We start from the raw sequence: 16,001 nt of genomic DNA, 5'->3' as shown, positions 1-16,001 counted from the left end.
CTACGCTCCACCTAAGCTCAGGCAATTTCGTCCAAGAGAAGACTGAGTGATTGTTTAATAAGAATACTTTCGTGTCATGTAAAATAGGATTTAGAACTTTCCATAAATAATAGCAATAAAGAGAATTAAGTTTTCAAAGTGCAAACCTATCAATTAAGAAAAATCCACCCCAAGTCGTACCAGACAAGTAGTGCACAACTACAGTCACAAATATAGAAAATTCACGTTCCGTGCATTCAGATGTTGGTTCGCAAGACTGAAGCCACAGTTTGACTTACATCCGGCAGTGAAACACAGTGTCCGTGAGGTTTGCATACTTCAGGTTAGGTGCACCGTGGCATCCGATGGGCTCCAGTGACGTTCCGGCTACAGTTTATGCAACCCAGCGTAAGTCCCTCCGAGGAAGGTCAAAACCATTACTATGATTGATTACTACGAAGTCTTGCTGCTACGAGTATTTGTACGCTATTGGTGACCTGACGGGTCTTGCATCGTCTCGTGAAAACCGGTATTCCCCCCAGGTTCCCCTTACTTAACAAACTTAAACAAAAAAAAATTCGGTTTCCACCATCGTACAATTTAAAATATGCACTTTAAGTTTGCATCAGTATTGCATATAACTAGAATTGTGTTTTGTTATAGGGCTTGTTAAAGTAAAAATAACGCATTTTCTTTTTCAATTAAAAATTATAAGTACTGATAAGAGTCGTGATAATGCACCGCTTATTGAATTTCTGAACGTCATATTCTTTGGTACATCTTTCCGTACGGACGGATATGCCTTGTTCTGGTTTACGTGCAGTATCAGCAGACGGTCGACTATCGGTGCTCCTTCGGTCGGACAGCCGTCCCAGGATATCCCCCACGGGAAGATGTTATTTATAGCTTCATCGAAGAATAGTGTACTACACAGACACAGTTTTTACCGCCTTCACAGTACACAGTTTACGGGTTTCTTTTTATACGATAAGGTTGACATAAAAGTGATCAGCGATTTCCTGAACAGTTCATAAACATAATATTAAAATAAGGAATTGCAACATAGTATTTACCTATATCTCAATGCTTTGCAAAATCAAAGATGTGATTTTTTAACCATTTTTTTACATAACATTAAAGGTATAGCGCATCCGTTGTTTGGAGCATATGTCAAACTCATTTCGTTTCATCAATATTTTTGATTTCAAATGATATTTTATCAGCTGTTGCATTGACTATTTTGTTCTTTCGACCAAACGCTGCAACTTTTGTGATTGCCTAATATTTGTGGTCACACAAAGCTAGCTCTTTGGAGCATTCCCCTGCACTTTTCAAAGGCTTCGGTCGTAAAGGCAACCTCATACCAAGTTGCATCCGGATGGTAGTGCCAACGCTGTGCGTGTCAAAGTGATTTTTTCGCTTCCAACATCTAATTGACCTTTGACGTGGACGATCTCAGGAACACCGTGAGGCTTGTGGATGGGTTTCAACTTATTGATCTTCGATTGGAACAAATATATTGTGCGCAGAACATACGAACGATACGTCAAGCCGTTGAGACTCTCCTTTGTTTCATATCAATTTTTAAAATAGAAATACTAAATGATCAGCTGTGAATCCTCCATACAAGGTGCATACAGAATCACTGTCAAGGGTGAGGGTTTTTGACCCTGAATCAGAATGAAAAACAATTTCTATTTTCATCCAGGCGTATCGCATAGTGGTACTAGTACCAATAGTGGAAAAAAATAATACAGCAGAGTTATTTGTCCTAATAATTTGTGAAATGGTCTCTGATATTCTCCGGAGTGTGCAAAAGTTAAATCTTCCCACTTTGTAATATAGAGGCTTCAAAATTCATATTTGCTAGACAGGTTGTACTATATGCTGGATAACTTAAGAATTTATAAAGGATATCATGCTTTCCTTAAGGCTACAAATCACTGCAAAATGCATTGGTCTTTGAGTAGTTTTACCGTTCTGTTCGAAATATGCTTAAAAAATAAATTACAATCGAAATATATTAAGTATTTTTCAAGTTTTCTGTATTACCTAGGAAGGAAAAAATAAACGATTTTTTGTTTTATTTTTTGTATGGTGCACAGTAAAACTAGATGCTTTTCAGAAAACGGTGAAAAATGTGAAGTATGTAAAATTTTGTGTTCTTGACAATTGTTAGTAACATGATTAAATGCACCACTATTCGTAGCATTATCCCATGTAGGTTATATAAATAATATTGGGATATGGAATATAGGTACGGACACAAAACACTTATTTAATAATTTAGTTTTACAAATTTTACTAGAAACTCGGTTTGAATAACTCCCCTAATTTTGGCCTCAAATTTGTGAATCCCGACATGTACGTAACATAATAAAACTATTTAATTCAGAGTAAATTTACTGAAGTTTTAATCCTTTCAATCTCATCTCGTACAATGACATTTTTTTAGCATTTGTTAGGTTTGATTGCAGTGAAACGTTCGCCCATTCGGTGCTTGTTAAATATTCATTAATCCTTTTCATTGCGTTTAGGTTCCGGTTACAAATCCTGTAATATTAAATGGCATCATTAACGATTTATTACACATTATTGTTTGCTTAACGACATAATATGTCTTTCACAACTATCACATTTCGTACAGACATTTCTTATAGCATGTATATGGAGACGAAAAGCCAAATTTGTTCTTTGATGAAGTTCAAATCTATGAAACTGCTGTTGGATAATATATTCTTATAGAAGACACAAAGAAGCGTTGTATATGAAAGCAACTGGTGTCTCAACAAGTTTAATATCAAATTAATCATACAAGCCAGATAATGCATAAGATAGTAGCAATGTGCGCTACTTCCAAAAAATAACAGGTATGTTATTACGATCGGTTTAGGACCGTCACCCACACGGCGCCGAGCTCCTGATTAGTATTCCCATGGCTAGTTGGTAGGAGTTTATTGATTGTGGGTTGAGTTTTAAAAAGGATAAAGCTGCTTGGTTATACTGACTGACCGACACCATATTTGACTGTCGAGTGAATAACCAAAGTTGTATAAGCTCCGTTTTATTTGAATTTCATAAGTTTAACCATTTCGGAGAAGTTCTATAAGTAATTAATACAGTTCTTGGCATAACGCGCTTGTCTTAATTTGATTAAAGTGATACGAATATTTCAAGCAAATGTTCAATCCGAATTACATACAAAATGTTGAAGCTTGCCCTCTAAAGTAGTATATAACAAACAAATTCTTTCAAATATAGTAAAAATAAAAAAAAATACACATAGCCAACTAAATCACACACTTCAAAGTATTAAGCTTGGAATATAGAACATGTAAAACATACATCGAATAATGTGCAAACCATTTTATTTGCGGCCAGCAATCCATAGCTGGTCATCATTTCTAACAGCTTAACTAACGTTTTGATTCTGAAAGTATTCTAACGACCACCATTTTGGTATTCTCCTGTGCTAGGCGAAACGTAAAATCCTTGAAACGGACAAATGGAGCCGTAGAAAAGTAACCTCCAATTCCACGCGCCCAAGGCTGCAGTGCTTTACATATGTTGGCGGTATAATTGGGTTAAGGACTTCATTTTTTTCGTTAAACCGAGGCAGCCTGAAACCGGCTTAAAAGTGAAGCAATTATTGTGAAGGGTGCTTCGAAAGCCTCGAAAGTTTCTTAGATATCATGCGCATGTACGTTTTGAAGCGCATATTTTTTTCGTGTTGTAAACAAATCTATCTCCCACAAACCGTAATGAAAAGTGGTATTGAAAGCCAAACCAACACTGTTAAAGTTTTTTTGTTCGTAAATATAGCTCACATTGAAACTCCTGCATTTATTGTCGATGATCATTGGTAAGCTTATTTGAAGCTAAAGAAACTTTTAAAGTTAACTCAAACGCGGCAAAATTTGTTTGTGGGAGGAAGCTTATTGAAACCATACGGGATATAGTTAAATGCCTAGATTGTTGTGAGGGTATTCTTACGGTTCCTTTAACTTTATCTAGCACAACTGTGTAAGTATAACCGTCTACGAAAAAGTGAATAATAACAAAAACATAATACTACTGTGAATGATGTAACACTTGAAAAAGTGGTTAAAATGTATTAAATATGGTTTTTGGTTGCGTAATTTGTAAGTTATCTGTGGTTATGCGTAAATGGAGTTTAGTTAACACAAGAAAAATTCAATTGTACAATCCCCAAGATACATTTTGTACCATGTTATTTTTACTCGGCGATATGTTGCCCTGTGCAGTTGTTGTTGAATATGCAATATAATTTAATGGATTTTAGGAAATAATCACGGGCTATTAATTTAAGCCGTGTGTTTAAGACATTTATCCATGAAACATAGAATCTGTGTTTAACTATGTGTAATGGATTGTATTGTTTACTATTTAAATAAATAATTTTCACATATTTAGAATGGTCTTTTTGAAACTGATTCCTTCTAATGTTTTTTGCTTTCTTCTAGTTATCACCACTGCAGCCGTCATGAGTGAACCATTGCAATACGGATCCTCCTCTCGGACACCCGTGCGCCCAAATGGAACGAGCCGGCCAGCAGTATGGGCGGGTGGCGTACTGTCCCTACAGTGATTCCAGCTCATCCGAGCTCCAGTCTTACGTACGACCGTTCGACACGGTGCGGGCACTGCACGAGACAGTTGTTTCGCTACGGACGGCTCTGGAGGAGTCCCGCCGGGAGGTGGATCAGTTGCGCCAGCAGATCAGTGTTCGTGAAACGGTTGAGCAAGGCCGATCCTCCGCGAAACACGCCAACGAACCGTTCAAAGGTGTAGCTGCGAAGGAGCGAAACCGTTCGGCAACACCGGTCCAGAACCGTTCCGAACAGCCACGTCAAGCACGTGAGGAATTGCAAACACAGTCCAATCTCCACACAAGTCGGGAAACGATCGAAGAGGAAACTCTTCGCGCAAACTTAGATGGAGATAGGAAACCCAAAAGGTTGCATAAGAAACGCAAAACCAAATCTCACCAAACGCTAGAAACGAGCTGTTCTGCGTCTACGGTTGCGGGAAGTCAGGAGGGGTTAGCCGACGTTAACGAAAAAGATTCAGCTCGTGCAAAGAAATCGTCGGGACGGGATGCTACTGCGACGGCAGCGCACCAGAAGGTCTGCGTAGTTCCCGACATACAGATAGTCTCGCATCCCGGCACAGGCTCAAACTCCGGCGCGATGGCTTCGCGGATAGATGTCAAGATAAAAGTGTCATCCAACATCAACATGGACGACGGTAGCTCGGAGGTGGAGAGCTCAGAGGACACAAAAGACGGCTCTCAGCCACCGGAAGCACCGGAAGAGGCAGACGATACGCACGGTTCCGTCGACCAGACGCCGGAAGATGAAGAGAAAACGATAGCAAACGATGCCAATACGGAGGGTGAGGGAGGGGGGTTACACGTGCGCGCGGTCAACGAGGAACAGCTGACCGTGGGCAAGAGTTCCGAGGCAATCAGCGTGCGTCAGGTGTCGTCGGAAAATTTGCACGTCGATACCGATCGCCAATCGAACGCATCCATCTCTGAGGGTGACAACTCGGTGTTCGCTGAAGATCCGGCTCCTCTTACGGGGACAGTGGAAACTCCGACGGATGGTGATGGGCGACGAAGGGACCCACCCGTTACCGGTAGCTACTCGGTGTCGGATCCGACGGACGAGTCTCAACGGCAGAGGATAAAGAAAAGTGAGTCCGAGAACCAGGAAGAGGTGGACGACATCGAGCTGATCTTCTCTTCCGATGACAACGCCAAGGACATCATTCAGGAGGATCTGGTGTCGATCTCGGACTACGAACCGTGGCACGAGGCAGGACAGTCCGGTACGCCGGTGCTCGTGAGCTTCACGCACCTATCGTCGGACCGGGAGAAGGGAAGTTCGCTAGAGCGCAGCGATAGTGAGGTAGTGGCCGAGGGTTACGAATCGCTGGCGAAGGGCAAGAGCCTCGAGAGTCAGGACTCGCTCAGCTTGGACAACATGAAAAAGAGTTTGGACTTTAGCACGAAATCGTCGAGCTTGGAGAAGGACTCAAGCTTGGACTATGGCGCTCCAGGAGGCGTTGCTGGCGGTGCGGGTTCCGGCTCGAATGGGGAAGGTACGGCGCAGGATGACAGCTTCGATGTCGGCGGCATCAATTCCCTGGCGGCGTCCGGTGCCCTGGGACGTCGCTGGACCAACTTCAACGTGCTGATCGAGACGGACATCTCCAAGTGCGGTATCACCGAGGAGAACATTCTGGAGATGGGTCGTCGGAACACCTGTCCGAATCCGCCCGCCTACCGGTGCGTAATCCCGTGCCACCCGGCATCGACTAATCCTGCATGAAATTGCTTTTCTCGACAACGAAAGATGGACTGTTTGTTATTCTTTGCTCTGCCTTTTACAGACCCATCATCCACCAGGGTAGCCGCATGCAACCGTCCGGATCGTCCAACCGGAGCCCACTGGCGGTAAAATTTTCCCGCTCACCGCGAACCTACTCCCCGCATCAGTATCTTCCGCCGGGGAAAACGCTGCGCACGGTGATCGCCGCCGAGAGTGGCGTCCGCGGGGCGGCCGGGGACGAAGTGAAACGTTCCCGTGCGGCACAGACCGACATCTCCGCCCTGGCGCAGCAATGGCGCTCGGAAACCCATCTGGCCGGTTCCGAGTTCGTCCCGGGGCTGTACACACTGCCGTCGAAGTTCGTGCCACCGGCCCCCGGTGGGAAAGGTAAATTCCCACTCAGGTAAGCAAAACCCCTACGGCGCGCCGAAGCCGAGGCTTTTCGGAGCTTATTAGATTTCGAGTTTCTACGGCACTAAATTACACCCACTCGACAGCGGAGCGTGGAACGTTTCAGATTTCATGTCACTCCAAAAAGTATCTTCACTTTTCAATTGCAAAAATCGGGACGTTACACATCTTACATAGACACACACGCACAAACACACACATACCCAGTTTGATTAAACAATAAAAACATCAAAGCGACACTTAAACAACGCCGCTTCTAAAACGTACGTCATAGTGAACGATTGTGGTGCTGCAGGCAACGACCGGGCGTTCGCGGGCGGAAGCTGACGAAACCTCGGGCAAGATGTCAATTCCGTATCTACCCATCATATCCACTCTAAGACTGTGTGGTTCAGGAGAAACCTTGTCTAACCTTTTCGCCCTTTCACATTCAGGACATTCCTCCATTCATTCGCCGTCGATGAGCATTTTGACTCGACACATCCACCTTTTTCTTGCACTCTCTTCTTCGGAATAAACTGGTCCGTGATGAATCGATCTATCGAATATGACGATGCGTTATTAGAAATGGGCTGGATCCGGCAGTTTATCCTCGATTCTGCTATTTCTGCCAATTCCTATAGCATGGAAAGGTCGAGTAACAGTACATCTGCCACAAGCAGAAATTGTATTGTACGAAAGGTTAAGCGTATCTTTAAATGAAGAATAATTGTTTTCCATTATGCAAGAGGTTTAAGTTTTGCAAGAAACAAAAACAAAATGTTTGTGGGCCGAATTTTGTTGAGTAAGAGTAGAGAATATTTATTACTTTTATGAAAACAAATCAATTTTGATAAAATACTGTCAAATATGGATAAGATTACCAAAATCCCAGCAATGAGGCGAGAGATCCGGCCTCTACAACATGGTGGTGCTTCAATATCGAGCCTTCTTGATTATCCTATAGACCAGGGGTCGCCAAAATCCGAGCCCGGCCCGCCAGCTGATTTCATCCGACCCGTAAGAACATTTTAGAAGTGTATCATGCTTATCATGCTTATTGTTCCTAAAAATATCTGTTGAAATTGTTGAATGTTTGTGATGTTCAATACCAGACAAAAAAGCCTGTATGAATGTTTTAGATTTTTTTATCACATTATACTATCGATCATTTTAAAATTAGCCAGTCTCGCGTATCTCGTCGAGAATCCAGCGGCAAAATAACATGTTTACTAATTACCACAATAACTAGTTCAAAGAAAACATTTGTCGGTAACATTCCGAAACAAAATATAGTTTACAATGTTCAAATCTTCTTGAAGCGTTTTTTAAATAACTGAGAGTAAGCCAGACAATTGATACGATAATATAATTTAAGTAAATGATTAATTTTAAATGTAACAAAAGAAATTTATTTACAATACAACAAACCAACAATATGTTGAAATGGTACTAAATTCAACGCAAAAAAATATCAAAATCTACTATGAGAAATAAAACTTTGAAATATCTTATGTTATGGTTATCTAAGGCTTAAAATCGTTTAAGGTGGCTGACAAACAGTTTAAGGTTCTTTTTTTCATAATCTGGCCCCTTTCTAGAAACTTGTGCCTACCCCTGCTATGGACCACTCCATTGGTACGTCAATATGGAGCAACATGTCCAGGAGCAAGGAATATCAGCTTCAGTAAAAGTTACGATCTCGTGCAGATGTGTCATTATGACTCCGAAGCCCGACGTATGCTTACATCTAACAGCTCATTTATTCGCATTCATTCCTAACATTCTAAAAATACTACCGTGAACGTTGCAAACGATCTTCCCGCCAGCCTTGACTATTGGTTAACGTTTGCTGTTCCGTTCGAGATTGTCACTGCCTTCCCCCTTGACAGTATATGGCTTTATTTTGTGAGGATATTGTCTGGTTCCATGTACTAAAACTAGAAAAAGGCTTGAACTCACACGGATAACACTACATGGCGGGTCAAACGGCGTGAGTGGATATGGCTAGGAAAATCAGATTTGCTACGGTAAAACCCACCCAGGCAGCCTTCTACATACTGCCGAAGAAAAGCATGGCACAGCTACAAAGAGAAAGCAGAAACTCAAATAAACAAACAGATCCGATTGTTCTGCGATGCAGGAGAAAACGATATCAATGGGGTTTTCGATCAATCTGTTTGTTTTCTTTCCGGCGGACGCAAACACAAACTTTTTCTTCGACGAAATCGAACTTTATTTATTGGTTCGACGCGGTCTTTTTCTTCAACGAATGCTCAATGCCATCGGAACACTGTTTGGCGTCTTATAAAAGGGAATTCTGGCTGTGAACTGTTAATTATAGTAACAGTGTTTCATATAGATACGTAAAAGATAGTCTACATTCTCCCAAAAACCATAGTCCTAGTTATTTTATAGTAAATTTCTCAATGCACTGGTTACATGTTTCGTCGGTTGAATTAAAAAGATACATATCGTCTCTCATTAAAATATAAAATTAAAACGGTACGATTCAATTCTCTTTTTTTCCTGCCCTCGAGAGTACGGAAAGTAAAATGAATCAAACTTCGCTAAACTAATTGTGATGACTTATAATTTGCAAATGCGACCAATCGCGGCCACAGACATCGTCAACCATAAATCAGCTGAAGTGAGAGGTGATTATGAAACGAGCAAAACTTTTTGCATAAGCTTTCACGAACAACTTGCTCGTCCCACGAACAACGTACTCGTGGACAGGGGTGGGATGTTTGAGCCCCAAGGCCGTATGAAGAGTAGGTTGACGAAGTTCACACCGTTCGGTTCACCTTATTGAACCGGCAAGGTCACATGGCTCTTCAGAAGTGGCCTGCAGGGTAAACCATGTTGTTGATGGGACTTTCCGATATATCGCTTTTAAAAAAAGACGCAGCTTGTTAGTGGAAAAACAAGCTGTATCAATTCAATCTACCCTTGCGCCAGAAAACGTTGAGTTTCATCTGAACATTGAAACATAGGTTTCATTTTCCCATTCCATATAGTTCTGTGTGAGATCATTGCGGGAATGTTCTCACTCCTTACGGTACCAAGTATAGTAAATAAGAACTCCAACTCTATAGTACTTAACAATGTAAAATCAATTTATTACAGAGGCTAAATTGTGTCTCATAAAAACATTCTTATGTTAAAAAACAAATGCTGTATGGCAACAGCTGCAGTGTGTTGAGTCTTTCATAGAAGGGCACGATATTTAAATGTTATACTTTCAACTTTATTTCAAATCTAGAAAGTTTGTTTTCCCTATTTTGGGGTTCCTTTTCCCATTACTATACGTGATACATAATATTATTGCAACCAAGACATGGAATTCATTCTGATGTGTTACAAGTTGTGCAAACATATGAAAATGTATTCACAAGATAAAAATAAGTGTTTTCAAACATTATTTCCAATGTTTTACTCAAAATGAATATCTTAACTTAACATAAATGAAGTTTAACTTTCTTCTTTTTAGTTGAACATACTTTGTTGAAGCCGTTCTAATTAATGCATACAAGATAGAACAAGGTACGAGAACATTAGTTTTTCTGCGGCGACATGTAACTTACAGGTTAAATAATATTTAAGATCAACTTGATCAACTTACCATTTGTTTTACAAAACAAAAGAAAAGGAGGTATAAATTTTCAATAGTATAGCAAACAGTTTCGTCGCATTAAACACAAAAATAAAACTAAGTTTTCACAAATTTCAAACTTTTCTAATAAAATCCATGACGCATTCCAAGTTATAGAGGCTAAGTGTATAGAAAATAGAAATCAATTTGAAACACCTTGTAGAAAACCCACATGCATCAATTGGCATTGCTTGCACAGCAGTTTTTATCATTAGCATCAGCACTTTTCAATTGTCGCTCCGTCGACTAGCTGGTGCATGGGAATGCTCTTTTCGCGATTGGCTTGCAGGAACATTCCAAGACGCACAGTGGGCACTTTTGTCCTTTGCCTGCCACCAACTCTTCCTCACTTTTTTATTCTCAACTTCATGAGACATATCATTTCCCCCTACACACACACACACACATAAACACACACACAAACTCAGCATGTGCAATTACAGGCGTGTGGCGTGACTTGAAGACATTTCGCAAACAGCCACTTACCGATATCGTCCCATCCATCGGACGCTGGAAAGGGAAAAGACCGCGCACTATCTGAAGAAGCATGACTTTAAAATCTTAATTGTTGCGGATCTGCTTGTAGCATTCGGCAGAGCGGGTAAAGCCACCGTGCCCTTCTGATGTTTCAACTCGAAGGAAACGTGCCTTTGTCCTGCACATGCCACGCAGCCAAAGTATTTAGTCGTCGATTTCTTTCCCATCCTGCTTTGGTTAGCAGTTTCCTGCCAATTATGGAGCTGTCTATTGACACACAAAACCGCACGAACACAAAGGAGAAGCACGTTGTGCACCGAGGAATGGCCATAGGAACTCTTCCAACCAAAACAAGCACATCTCGTCGCGACGGGGGCGTGAGTAAAAGCATACATAATCACACTACACTTACACTATGCTGACATGCATATCTACCAAGTGCATACGTTTGAATGTCCTTTTTCGAGAAGTGAAGATTCTTCTATTGACTGACAATCTTGTTGCTTTTACTTTCCAATACCGCTATAAGTTATCATTGAGTAACTTACTTCCAAAATTATTTTTCATTGACCTTGTTTTAAATTTTACTTAGTTTGGATTAATTCTCGAGTTATTTCAATTTTCATTTCGAACATTCCGTTATGGAAATGCCTTATACGTTTTCGTGGTGTGGATTTTTCGGGACTGGATTTTGAGTTTATTAAACAATTTTTGAATTTGCCTCACAACGGGATGGTTTTCACTATGATAATTTTGTTTATCTACTCAATTAACTCATTTTGATTTTGTCGGATGCATTTTCAATTCCTTACGTGAAAATGTAGCTGCCATATGTTCTGGTTCCGTGTTCCATATTTTTTTCCGCACATATATATTCTTTAAAACCTTCATAATGGTGCTGTATGGTTTTCGATTTTTTGATCTCATTTCCGGCTGCACGGACACGCGTGCCCAGACCGTCCGACAAGACGCAGGAAGCGCGCCGGGTGCTGCTGAGCGACATTAACTTCACCAGCATGGTGCCCGAGCTGTCCCGGTCGGCCGACCATCTTTGCCAGCATCAGCAGGACGAGAACGGCGACCCGAACCGGTCACCCAACTACTGCAAAGGAAACCTGCTAAGGACGCCGGAGGCCACCAAAGGGTATGGACGGTCGCCACAAGCAAAAAGAGAGAAAAAAAAATCCCAACCAAAACGAAGCACCAGGAAACAAACACATTGCCACCGGAGCACGATAGCCAAGAATCCAATATGAAAATTGTCTCACTCCATTCAGTTTTTCTCTCGCATGCTGATGGCTCGCGGCGTAATGGGAAGTGGCGACACAAAGTCAGGCTGGGGAGGGCCGTGGGAGGACATGAAACCGACTAGACACCATTCGTATCTTGGTGGCGGGAGACGCCATACATTTGACCCTCCCCACGCACTCCCACCCAGCGCCGGAAATGTACGGTGTTTGTTCGACTGAATGAACTTTTCATCCGAGCTCCAGTGGCATTGTTTTTCTCCACTTTGAAGAAAACACATCCATTCATTGTCCCATTGTTCATTTGTTTTTCAATTTGTTTCGCCTCTAACTGCGATACTCTTTTGTAGACGGAAAGATGCAATTTTCTCAATTTCCAATGTCTCCACCTTGGACGCAATCAATGAAGAGGACGACGTAGTATGTTGTATTGGAGACGATTTTGATACGGGGAATCCATCATCATTTTAGTGATGCCATTTATTTTCCTTATCCATTTCCCATTTTCTTCGATTTGACTAAATTTGTGCAACGGTTGTCTCCGGATCGCAAATGTGCTTTATGTGTTTGACTTTTGATGTGATTTGTCTACTTCGCATCACATTTTTAATTTAAATTAATCATACCTTTTCACTTTGAGTAAGATAACTCTTCCCTCCCGAAGTTGCAACGGCACGAAACTTCACAGGGCATTTCTTCTATCTTTCCTCTTTAAGAATATGCACAAAAAATATGCTCGAGAACACTTCATTTGGAAGAAAATGGAAAACGAGTGAAACAATCCTTTATCAGGGATTCGAAGGCGGATATCTTGCACAGCTCAAAGAAATGATTGTTTTATTATTTAGTAGCGTTGAATTGGCATTTCTTACTCGCTAGCAACTTTATTTACATACTGTGTAAACAAAATCAAAAATTTGTTACCTTCACTTTCATTCAATTATTTGCACGGATGAAGCATTTGCACTTATCTTTCCAGCTTATTCATAAAGAGGAAAAGTAAGAAAAGTGTATGATCTAATTTGTTGTTTAAATTAAGTGGAAATGTTTTAAATGAAACTAGATGTTGCTTGAGGATAATGGACGCCTTTGAGTTTATAATGTATGATAATGTAGTTTTATCTAGATGCATTTTTACATTGCAGAAAATACCTATTGTATTATGAGGATATTACTTATCCATTTTCAAGAGGATTGGAGAGCTCATCATGTGAAAAATATATTGAAATGTTTTGACAATAACAGATACACAGTACTTCTATGTCCGTTGGTGATTTTTTCATTACCAAATACTTTGGAATTATCATTACGAATTAAGCCCACATATAACATTTTCGCACAAAGTTTGTTGAAAGCAGTTGAAATCCGTAGGAAATCGGAAGCTGTAGCTCCCCAAAAGTGTGAGAATAATTGACACAAAATGGCACAAGGTAAAAACTTTGAAATCGATTGTTTAATAATTCTATTCTGTGCTCCGAACGCAACCGAACTTTTCATCCCACGAGTGTGAAATCGAAGGGAAAAGCGTACGACATCGTGAACGAACTTCTTCTTCACAAATGAACCGGCATGAGCGTGTGCGCGGTTTAATGTCTCAGTAACTTTTCTTTACATTTCCACACCACCCCGTGATTAATGGAGTTTCGAAGAAAAATCCCCGCGCCCCGCGTAAAACTTTACCGCTGGTTTGGGGTCACCGGAAAACCCATTTGTCTTTTCTGGTGCCTCACAGTCTTGGTACTATGCTTCTCGTCACCGTGCTCCCCTGTGGAAGCTAATTAGTAATATTTTGGTTTGCGTTGCTTTACACTCCCGCACGACAGGATTCCACCAAGCTTCAGCATGACCTCACCCGGCGTCTCCCAGTGGACGGTGAACGAGAGCAGCATCGCGACCCAGACGACGCAGACGGACGCCTTCTGGACCAACCGGGGCGACTCGTTCGACTCGTCCAAGAGCTACTCGGCCAGCTCGCGCTACTCCACACTCAGCAAGCACCACCGGTCCCGGAGCGTTCCGTCGATGCGGTGCGCCATCTGCCGGCAGACGCACCAGAACACGGCCCTGCGCCCTTCGGAGAGCATGCACTACACGCCGCGAGTCACGTTCCAGGAGCAGCCGATGCACAAGATCCGCGGATCGCTGCCCGACCTGCGCCACGATTGCAACTGTCCGCGCCGGTACGGTGGGCCCTCGCTCTACCGGATCCATGGCGACTCGGGTGGCTCCACAGACAGCCTGCTGGAGGAGGCGGAGGAGTTCTTGCGGAGGTCGCTCGAAGGAGGCACCATGCTCGCAATGGAGGACACCCCTGGGCAACCGGTGGACGTCGGCGTACCACCGCCGGCAACTGCAGGCCTGCTGCCACACGGAGCATTCCACGGACACGCGATCGGTGGCCATCCACAGTATGCGCACCTTCCGCATCCGCACCCGTCGGCCAAACATCGACGTTGCTCGGAAAACGACATTCAGCGGGGTAAGTTCCAATAAACAAATAAATATTACGAATATCTTTCAATATTATTTTCAATCCCCGATAGTCACGACCGCTTCACGTGCTTGCTTGATATGATAACAAAATTATAACCATTATCTGTTTAGTGTATTTATTTTGTAAATGTCGCTTCAATTCGCAAAACCAACACTCATGATTTTACTGAGAAACATGAACAGGCAAATTTAAAATGGTAATACCTAGGCTATGTTTTTTTTTTAATTTCAAACATATAACATTTATGCACCCGCTCGAATTTTATTTAATTTTGTGTACATAGTTTTGAGAACAACAGTTCATTTAAAAAGATAGTTTTTTATTCAAATATTACTATCGTCACAAAAACGGGCTCTATAGATTTTAAAATCGCCAGAACTGCACTGCAGCTCGATTAAATTCCCATTACAACCATTCAATTAGTTTTTGTTTGGTTTCATTAATGTTTATTTAAAAGGTTTTAAGCCTTTAAAATAAAAGTATACAAGACGAAAAATTTTAATTAAAAAAGAGATTTTTTACGCTTTGAATCTTTTGGAGGGCTTCAATTACAGGTGTTTTTTTTTGGTAAAAAACAAAAACAAAAAACTCCGTTAACCATCTACCTGAAATGCTGTAAAAATATGTTATGGGATTCATTTTCAGTTTTTTCACGAATCAATCGGAACTAACCGTACATACTAACAGATGCATCTACTGAAATGAACCTCGTTTTTCTGCTTTTTAAGATTTTAAAAACAACATACACGTAAATCGTCTGGTAAAATAAAAATAAAATTGAAGTACGAATAATCACTTGTGTCATTTTTCAAATTGCATCTTCAAGACAGGTGAATACGACCATTCGGAAATAAACATAAAAACGTGTGCTTTTGCTCTTCCCAGATTTTATACCCTCCAAACAAGCGCTGCCATTTCTGCCAAAAACGCCCAAATGTCTCAAGCCAGGCCATCTGGCGAAGGTCATCTCGCGGAATGGGCGCGTCGTCGTCGGCCGAGTGCGCTACATCGGCCCACTGGCCGGCTCCGACACCGACGACAGTTACGTGGGTCTGCAGCTACCGAACAACTTGGGCGATTGCGATGGAACCATCGATGGGAAACGCTTTTTTGACTGGTAAAGTAGCACTCACAAACCATCAACAACGGTAAAAACTCATCGGTGAATTTTTCCAAATTTTTCTCCACAGCGAACCACTGCATGGCATTTTCGTGCCGTTCAAGAAGGTTGTCATGGCGTGGAATGCATAAACTGCAGACGCGTCAAGCACTGAAGGAAGGAAAACAGGGGAACTTTAAAGGCCTGTATGCTGTATGAACCAGACGTACTGTTGTGATACAGGGACACTAGCTGATGGATTAATACGGGAACTGAGTGGCATGTTCGTGGGTGGTGTATAATT

At 41.7% G+C, this 16,001-nt stretch overlaps 1 protein-coding gene across 1 annotated transcript; it reads left to right on the top strand.

The window, feature by feature from the left end:
• The first annotated feature begins 4,535 nt into the window (after positions 1-4,535).
• On the top strand, positions 4,536-15,849 carry LOC131260205 (uncharacterized). The gene is made up of 6 exons (XM_058261886.1): positions 4,536-6,292; positions 6,397-6,738; positions 11,813-12,001; positions 13,928-14,583; positions 15,484-15,715; positions 15,789-15,849. The coding sequence occupies exons 1-6, from the start codon at positions 4,536-4,538 to the stop codon at positions 15,847-15,849; spliced, it is 3,237 nt and encodes a 1,078-aa protein (XP_058117869.1).
• Positions 15,850-16,001: the final 152 nt, after the last annotated feature.

This window comes from Anopheles coustani, chromosome 3, assembly GCF_943734705.1.
Source record: "Anopheles coustani chromosome 3, idAnoCousDA_361_x.2, whole genome shotgun sequence".
NCBI lineage: Eukaryota > Metazoa > Arthropoda > Insecta > Diptera > Culicidae > Anopheles > Anopheles coustani.
Note: the sequence above shows the minus strand (reverse complement) of the source record. Positions and strands in the feature narration are given on the sequence as shown.

Bases quoted from the DNA above. Each gene is read 5' to 3' on its own strand.
- LOC131260205 (XM_058261886.1), top strand. From the start codon at position 4,536: ATGGAACGAGCCGGCCAGCAGTATGGGCGGGTGGCGTACTGTCCCTAC. The intron at 6,739-11,812 runs GTAAGCAAAACC...ACGCGTGCCCAG, and splicing joins AAAGGTAAATTCCCACTCAG to ACCGTCCGACAAGACGCAGG. The intron at 14,584-15,483 runs GTAAGTTCCAAT...TGCTCTTCCCAG, and splicing joins GGAAAACGACATTCAGCGGG to ATTTTATACCCTCCAAACAA.